This window comes from Centroberyx gerrardi, chromosome 6 (assembly GCF_048128805.1).
Source record: "Centroberyx gerrardi isolate f3 chromosome 6, fCenGer3.hap1.cur.20231027, whole genome shotgun sequence".
Classification (NCBI taxonomy): domain Eukaryota; kingdom Metazoa; phylum Chordata; class Actinopteri; order Beryciformes; family Berycidae; genus Centroberyx; species Centroberyx gerrardi.
In genome coordinates, this window is record NC_136002.1 from 18191741 (window position 1) to 18200163 (window position 8423).

Below are 8423 nucleotides of genomic sequence, written 5' to 3' on the forward strand. Positions count from 1 at the left end.
GGTATCCGTGCTTTGTAACTCTTAAATTCTAATAAAAGAAGCTGCTTATAAATAGAAATGTTTTCTTCTTCGACTGTAAATATAATAATGCGGTCTCTACGGCTGCAGAAGAGCAGGCAGTGAATGAAAACACATTACAGAGAAGTTCCGTTTGTTTTCATGATCCAAGTGCTTTATTTGTTAGACCCTATGCTTGTTACAAGCAAACTGTGATTTCACAGCCATGATCCAGGAATGGGAGGCTTTACTAGGAAATGTGTTCTCATACCACAACTAATGCAGTTCACTTTGTGATGTAAATGGGAGAAAATCTGAGTTTAAATACAATAGTCCAGCTGACAACTCAAACCACTGAAGCTGATGAAATACAGACATGAACTCAATTCAAATCAAAACATGCAACACATCAAAATATATAAACATTATTTATACAACTATCATTACAAGTTGTGTAGCACTCTCCTGAGAAATGAATGCATTGCTGCTGCTGATGATAATGATTAACACTATTTGATCAACTGTCATAATGAAGCATGTTTATTGAGAACTTGTGAATTACACCTTTATAATATCCAATATGCTTGCATATTAGAGAGTTTGTGTGCATTCAGCGTTCATCCCTCTGCAGGTTCTTGTCTCCATCTCATGACAGTCCTGTGGAGGGAACAACGGTTTGATTAGAGAAATTAAAATATTTTCCATCATGCTGCTCTAGTATTAACAAACATCTACTCCAGATAACACTTTGAAATCTTATGGCACAAGTCTAAAAGAGCTTTAAAACTACTCCGCCCTGTGGCCACACTGGGTACTGCATCACTTTCTGTCTCCAACTGCATGGTGTCAATGCAGGGTGCCAAGTCACTTGGCTGTGATGTCTGGGTGACTAAACACTCCTGCAGAGCCTCCTTATTTGGCGGTGTTAACTCAAGCATGGAGAAGAGTAAATGAAAATAGTAGACCAAGACATTAGAGAACAAAATGATTTATCACAAATTGTTCAAATGAGAAATTAGTTAAAAATCTCATTCCAGGTATATAAGCACTAGTAAAGACTGAATTTACATCCTGTGAATCTTTCAAAATGAACAAACTAACTGAAAAATAACAAGATTTCATTGAAGAACTGCCAGACACACCTATGCAGAAACTAAAACCTTATCTAACCTAATCTTATCCAAATGGCCAGACATGTTTCCAGTGCTAGATTACACACACACACTCACTTTTAATTCGCACACTTTTCACTTACCATTAGCAAACTTGCACTGTTTGAGCACTTCACTGAAGCCCTCGCAGAGTTTGAAGTCGCTCTGGTTCTGGGCACAATCAATAAACTGCTTCAGCTCATAGGAGCAAGCCTGCTGCTGAGGAGCCGCCTCCTGCTGGTACATGGACTGTGGCTGCTGGTACATGGACTGAGGCTGCTGCTGGTACATGGGCTGGCTCTGGTACGGCTCCTGACAGATACAAGGCAGACGCTAGGATCAGTCACACGTCTAAAAATGGCATTTTTAAATATGAGTTAATTTATCTGGTGGAAATGAACTACAGGTGTTCTGTAACAAAACTGCAATATTAGTCAGTAAACCTTCAGCTGGTCCTGAACTTTGTGTTAACCTACATTGTTTGTTTCACAGGCAACTTGTAAGATGAAGAGTGGCACTTTTTGTAATTTCAAAACAACCAGAACATTTTTCACACCCATCTATAAAATTATGAAAATGCCAAATACAGTGACATATCACACAACTGTCAAAATGTTTGAAGACTTCTCACATCCCAAGACATATGAGACAGGGCTAAGACTAAAATGCATTAGGCTTGTAATGTGTTAGCTTAAGACATGCCATCTTTGATTAAAGCATGGCATGGTATCCCTAATGGATTCATACAGGCTCATTCTTTCTCTTGTCATTGCTTGCCCCCCATCCCAAACACACACACCCATATTATGTGTTGCTGATGACCTACCTACTAAGTGCCAGCCAGCCAAATTTCATGAGTTAGAGTTTGCCCTGACATTATTCCAATCCCATGACTGTCTAAGCCCCTGTTTGTTTACCTGGTAGGTGACGTCAGGCTTGGCAGCCTCTGACTGTCCTCCACCTCCGCTGAAGCCTCCGGTCATGGCGTGGCCAATGGTGTGTCCTACTGCAGAGCCCACTGCCACCCCAGCGGCTGTAGTGGCCATCTGGGCAAACATACCAGGCTGCCTGGGAGCTGCGGCTGGAGCAGCCATGGCGGATGGAGGGGCGTGGGTTGGTGCCGGGGCATAGGAGGGAGGGGGTGGTGCCCGGGCCATAGGAGGTGGTGGTGGTGGTGGTGCCCGGCTGTAGAGAGACAGTTGTTTAAATGTTAAATCCCAGCACAGTCAACAGATGACACTACCTGTATGTGCTGCTGTCAATACTTAAGAACAACCTCCTGTTAGCATGCTGGCTTCCTCACTACCATCTCACTTGGACTCAGGTCTAATTAGTGGGCTAAACTCAGTGCTTCTTCTGTAAATGTAGGCTATGTGGCAGTGGTGCCTGGTGTTATATATTTTTTTAGCTTTTTAGAATAGTTTGGCATATAAAAGATCAATTCTAAACATCTGGACTTCTCATTTTGTTATAAAGGTAAACTAATGGAAGTTAAAATATTATTAAATTACACATTGTTTCTGGCTTTGGTGCCGCAAGACAGGTGAATGGAAATAGATTGAACACTGCAACCTTCCTTTCCATTATCTGTGACTTTTAAATTAGCTTTCAAATTTACTGACAAGGTATTTGACTCTACAAAGCCAACCATGATAATAATGTTTAACGGTTCCATTGGCTCAACATATTGTCCTGCGTGGTCTCCGTTATCCGCTGGAAAGCATTAGCTAACTTGACATACTAGCAATTTAGCTAATGTTAGCTAACTTAGCCCAGTGCTACAAATTCTCTCTCTTAGCAACGTCAACTGCCGTTCTTCGACTTTAAACGTTACCTGGCTGGAGGGGCCATCCTAGATGTACGGCTTCTGCTTCCCCTTGGCATTTTTAAATACGAGTTAAGTTATCAGAGGTTTAAAAGAGCCACTATGTGCGTCCCGCAAGAAAACTGCAACAGTAATCGTCGACCTTTGGTTAATCCGGAACTTTCTGTGTGTTACATCATTTGTTTCACGGGTAACTTCCGGTATGAGGACTAACAGCGAGAACGTCATTTGACCTTTGACTGAAGATGCTGTGGAGGAAGAACTTGAACTCACGCTAAATTTTATATATTTAATGTCTTTTAATTGTTTGTAATTACTTCTGCGAATAATGCGTAGAATAAGTAATTTCAACGGGTGAAACCATTACATTTTATCCATATACACCTGAAATTACACTTCAGGAGTTACTTAAAAATAGTCTTCAAAATAGTCTTTTGTATGAGCCGTGAAGTGTGCTTTATAGCAAAATGTCTTCAATTTCTGTTATTTTGGTTTGACAATTATTTTTCAGTAAAGTGCTACATATGGAATGGTAAAATGTAAAAACGTTTCCTGTATTATCACATAGCACAAAAACATTTGCAGATTTTGCTAATTATTGATTACAAAATAAAGAACATAAATAAATACAAATGTCCATGTTTAATAGCTTTATTCAGTCAAGAATAAACCTCTAGATTTACATAATCAAGAAATGAGAATATGCTTCACAAATTAAATAATGTTCCCTCATGTTAACAAAAATGTTAGAAAAATGTCTGGTCACATACATGATAGCAGTGATTTCCCATCTATTTAAAAAATATGTGCACATTCAAGTATATACATTTACTTCTTAACTAAGAATTATACATAAAAAATCATAACTTTGAAGCTACAGCCTCTGTGGCATTTCATACCTCATCCCCATTTCGCTTTCTAATGGGGATTTAAATAATAAAAAAAAAACATAGAATATAATTTATTTCCTGATTAATCAATAAAGCCAGAGAGTAAGACACACTACTCTTTTTTCCCCTTCCTCTTTTTTTCTGAAAACTTCCGTCGCTGCTGGTGTCCACCTCCTTGCCCTGATCTTTTCCCTTTCTCTCTTCGACCTTGCCAGCACGGCATCGGAGGCTCGATTTCCCCCGGACGTCCTCCTCTGTCCGGGACGCTGCCCATCAACACCTGGTGACACCAGAAAATCAGAAACCATCTTCATTCTGAGCCGCAGACATCTCGACTCACAGATAAAGTTCATGACTGTTTATTTTTTACCTTGTAGACTGGAGTGGTCGGTCCGGCTCTGACTGGCAGAATGCAAGACTGATCCTCTCTTGCAGCGAGCAGAAGTGACACGGACACTTGGGAGGAGCGGGTTAGGGAAGCGAGAGGAGGCACCGAGGCCAAAACTTCACTGTGCTCCTGTATGAACATGTCTCATTAAATACAGCAGGCCTAAATGCTCAGTTTAGAACGGGACACAGGCATATCTCTGGTGGGTTCCTGTAGGTCTGGGCGATAATTCAATATTATCGTTTATCGTCTTTCAGTGGAATCATATCGTGACGATATGGAGATTTTGGGATATCGAGACACACAATTCTGCTGTCTAAATTGATGATAACAAGCAGATTTTATTTAAAAACTCTGACAAAATTAGGTATGGTAGGAATATTATTTGAAAATGTCAGTTTTATTTGATATGACACCTAACATTACTGTTCAGTTCAATGGGATGAACAGTAATTTGATTATTTAACATGTGATTTTGCATACGTGAGCCATATCATGATATATATCAATATTGAAAAAGAACCTTATGATTATCATGATATTGATTTCAACCATATCGCCCAGCCCAAGGTTCCTGCATGACACCTGCAGCAAGAGATTTTTATTCTACAAGATTTCTCATTTGGTTCCTGGACCGAAAGTGTTTAAGAACACCTGACATAGAGAATAATTAAAAGATCAAGGACAGGGGAGTGGGAAACTGAATGAAACCTGATCTTTTCAGCACCAAATTACCCACTTTGAGAAGAATGTTTTAAAACTGTGAGTCATTTTTAATTGCCACACATTGATTTAATATGCCTACCTTTTCTTTCTCTCCCCATGCAAAGGAGTGGAGTGTAACTTGAAAGCGTTTGACCATCATTTGCCGCCGACACTGATAGTCATTTACCAGAACTTCATTCATCTTTTCGACTTGTCCCTAAGGAACGGATGGGGAAAAGATTGAAATACGCATGTTAGGAGTTGCATGAGATGCATTGAAAACTACTGGAAATAACCCATGGCAACATACCCACTGCTCTGAGTTGAGACTGGTCTTTAGAAGCGGCTCAGTCATATCTCCACATGGTAGAAGATCAAGTCTTGACTCTACCTGCATTCAAATATCAGTCTTTTAGTGCTTCGACATTTTTAATCATAATGTTTGCATAACCAAGCTCTCTCATATCAGTCTCACCTCATTCAACACATCTGGAAATTGAGAGGAAGCGCCCATATCAAGGACTTGAAACAATAATGTTAACTCTTCCTGCGTCTCCGCCTTCCTCTTGTCAGAAATTGTTTCACCATCTTCATATTCCTCGCAAAACTCATCGTGTTCAAGAATATGATCTTCCACTCTTTGCTCTTTTTCAGATTCCCCTCCCATGGTCTTATCCTCGGGATGCGATTCCTTATACTTGAGTATGCGTGCCGCTTGCAATTCTGACACAAGGAACTCTAAAAGATTAAACAATTATTTTAGGAAAATACACCCTTCATTAAAAGATGTAATGTATAGGAAATGTATCAAGCACAATGAAATAATACAGACCATGGGCACTACAAGAAAATGCTATAGTTATTATAGTTATTACCTTCAATACATAGCTCTACAACAGCACCCACCTGACTCTTATTCCTGTATTATTTCTCACCAGTGACTTTGTTGAGGAGGGACGGCCCCAGCACATCTGAGGTCAGCCCAGCGAGGGGGGAGAACATGTTTGCCAGTAAATGTCTCAGTTCTCCCACCAGCAAAATGTCACTTTTCCTGTCTGAAATGGGAAAAAAAAGGAACAATTACACTGCAGCAAACACCATAGGGACTTAATTGCACAGCAGATAGTGGGGCAAATCTGATCAGCTGTCCCTCACCCAGTAGCTCTGGACAGATGTCCCACAGCTCTGCAGCCAGCCAGGTGAGCAGCGGACAAGGAAGCTCGTCGCATTTACATTCTCTGACACAAGATCTGTTTGGGTATCTGAATGAGAAAAGAGGACCACAGGTGAAATCATCTAGGTTGGCTCAAGTTGTTTAGAAAAAATAAATATCAGACCTATCAGAATATACTGGAATAGATGATGTACTCGATGACCTTGATGTACTAGCTACACCATGAACTGCGTTGATGAACAAATCAAATCTCTTGAGTTGCTAGCTAACAACGAAGCTAACGTTAACTTGGTTTTAGCTGATTATGCACAAAACAACGTCAACGTTACCTACCCTAGAGCCTTTATCGCCGAAATTGTTCCTGCACTCCTCTCCATTGTCATTATGATAGTTAGGACAATTTCGACCGTTTATAATTGAGTTGTGTTCTACCTAACTCGTATTTCATCTGCAAAGAGAAAGTTGCAGAATGTTTACAACTGTTCGTCTTCTTCGCTAAGTTTTATGGCGGATGGCGAACCGTAAATAGGTGAATATTGCCACCTACTGTAGCGGAGTGTGTAGTACCGTGTCTATGGCTACATAACATGTATCGCTATCTCATATACTTGAATGAAACCAAGAAAACCATGATGCCCTATGCCCTATAGCCTAGTGCATTCCTACCCACTGCTTGTCATCCGTCTCTAATGTCCCTCTCAGGCTCCACTCCTTTAAAATCTCATTTATTCCCAATCAAAAATTAACCCTCTTGATAATAAATTTGTTACACATTCGATATGGTCCACATTTTTTAACTGTCACATTCCTCATATTTATCTAAAACACTCTTACTCATATGAAACAAAGTTGTCTTCAGCCCTTTGTGCTCAAACATGGGGTCCGGGTACCACCAGGGGTCCTTGAGGGGGTTCCAGGGGGTCCCTAGCAAATTGATAAATTGTTAAACTTCACCATTATTTCAATTACAAGAAGTTAACACAATTAGAGAATGTAGAAGAATGAGTATTTTGGTCATAGTTTCACTGTTATCTCTCTACCTACAATACAGATAGTCATGGAATTCTGGACAAAATCATATATAACAATAAAAATATTCTCAGATTTAGGTCTGAGAGACAAAATCTCATCAGATGGGGGTCCGTGGCCCTGATGTGTAATAAATGTGGGGTCCTTGATATGAAAAAGGTTGATCACTGGCCTACAGAAGACCACATCTCTCCAGTACTTCCCTTCAAATATTTTCAAACTGAGCTTTATATGCAATTGACCTTCAAATTGTTGCATTATAATATAATAGGCTACAATTTAATATAGGCTACCGCCAACTTCTGGATTTTGTGCGTTATACAAAACTAATGAAAGTAAGGGTTAGGGCTTTCATTTTTTTGTTTTAACACTTGAATGAGCAATAACAGTATACAATTAACAGGCAAGAACAAGTAAACACAGTAAAAATATGTATTTTACATTTGTGTCCAATAGATGTCACTGGTTGCTTTAGTAATAGGGCAAGTCTACCACAGGTAACTACCTACATAAAAGAGACACATGAGGCATTCAAACTATAGAAAACAGTTGGAGTTCATTTTCCCAGCATGGTGGAGATTCACTCAGACCATTAGAGGGCGAAGTGAACACCAAGCCACAGTAGCCTCAGTAGTCTGCTTCATCCAGTGATGTAGTGGGAAATAGAAAGGTGGATTAACTGTGAGCTCCAGCTGGTGATCATTATAGGGCCAGCAAGTACCAAGATTAACAAAAATCCATTCAGGAAAGCATTAATCTCTGCTTTTTACTAATACATTCACAAAACTGCTAATAATGCTGTTTTGTTGTTTGCTTTTTTGGGGCTTTAGAACAGATTGTCTTGTGATGCCAGTCGCTTGCATGTAACATGATCCTCCATAGCTGAGCAGAAAATGCTTGGGGAGGAGATGAGATTGGGAGTGTTTTGAAATTCCAGTAGGTGGGGAGTTTTTGTTCCAAAACAAGAGTCTGGTCCAGATAAAGGATTTTTTTTTTTTTTTGAAAGCCATAAATCTCAGCACCGTCCTGACAAAGTAATCATTGAGTTATTGGTGTTGATCAGCAACCATATCAAACCTCTGTAGATATATATTATGGTCTTTTTGTGCTATGAATCTTACTTATTGCACCTTTAATCCCCAGCTATTAAACTGTTTTATTAATTAATGTATATGTCAATTTAATTACACACTTTATAGGTTAAATTGTTTTGTAAATTCATAAATTCATCAACAATAATTAATCACTCCACTGGTGTATAATT

At 39.5% G+C, this 8423-nt stretch overlaps 2 protein-coding genes across 2 annotated transcripts; both read right to left on the reverse strand.

Annotated features, from left to right (window-relative positions):
* Positions 1 to 150: 150 nt before the first annotated feature.
* On the reverse strand, positions 151 to 3127 carry chchd2 (coiled-coil-helix-coiled-coil-helix domain containing 2). Its single transcript, XM_071900698.2, has 4 exons — positions 2983 to 3127; positions 2066 to 2333; positions 1253 to 1460; positions 151 to 654 (listed from the first exon to the last, which is right to left on the reverse strand). Exons 1-4 carry the CDS (start codon positions 3030 to 3032, stop codon positions 644 to 646), a joined length of 537 nt encoding a protein of 178 aa, XP_071756799.1. The 5' UTR covers positions 3033 to 3127; the 3' UTR covers positions 151 to 643.
* A 483-nt stretch (positions 3128 to 3610) lies between these two features.
* On the reverse strand, positions 3611 to 6616 carry LOC139912782 (protein FAM98A). The gene is made up of 8 exons (XM_071900689.2): positions 6464 to 6616; positions 6112 to 6218; positions 5892 to 6011; positions 5432 to 5694; positions 5267 to 5347; positions 5057 to 5173; positions 4234 to 4380; positions 3611 to 4143 (listed from the first exon to the last, which is right to left on the reverse strand). Exons 1-8 carry the CDS (start codon positions 6511 to 6513, stop codon positions 3976 to 3978), a joined length of 1053 nt encoding a protein of 350 aa, XP_071756790.1. The 5' UTR covers positions 6514 to 6616; the 3' UTR covers positions 3611 to 3975.
* Between the last annotated feature and the right edge of the window lie 1807 nt (positions 6617 to 8423).

Bases quoted from the DNA above. Each gene is read 5' to 3' on its own strand.
- chchd2 (XM_071900698.2), bottom strand. From the start codon at position 3,032: ATGCCAAGGGGAAGCAGAAGCCGTACATCTAGGATGGCCCCTCCAGCC. The intron at 2,334-2,982 runs GTAACGTTTAAA...GTCTCTCTACAG, and splicing joins AGGATGGCCCCTCCAGCCAG to CCGGGCACCACCACCACCAC. The intron at 1,461-2,065 runs GTAAACAAACAG...TGTATCTGTCAG, and splicing joins AGCCTGACGTCACCTACCAG to GAGCCGTACCAGAGCCAGCC.
- LOC139912782 (XM_071900689.2), bottom strand. From the start codon at position 6,513: ATGACAATGGAGAGGAGTGCAGGAACAATTTCGGCGATAAAGGCTCTA. The intron at 6,219-6,463 runs GTAGGTAACGTT...TTTCTCATTCAG, and splicing joins TCGGCGATAAAGGCTCTAGG to ATACCCAAACAGATCTTGTG. The intron at 5,174-5,266 runs GTATGTTGCCAT...TCCGTTCCTTAG, and splicing joins GTCTCAACTCAGAGCAGTGG to GGACAAGTCGAAAAGATGAA.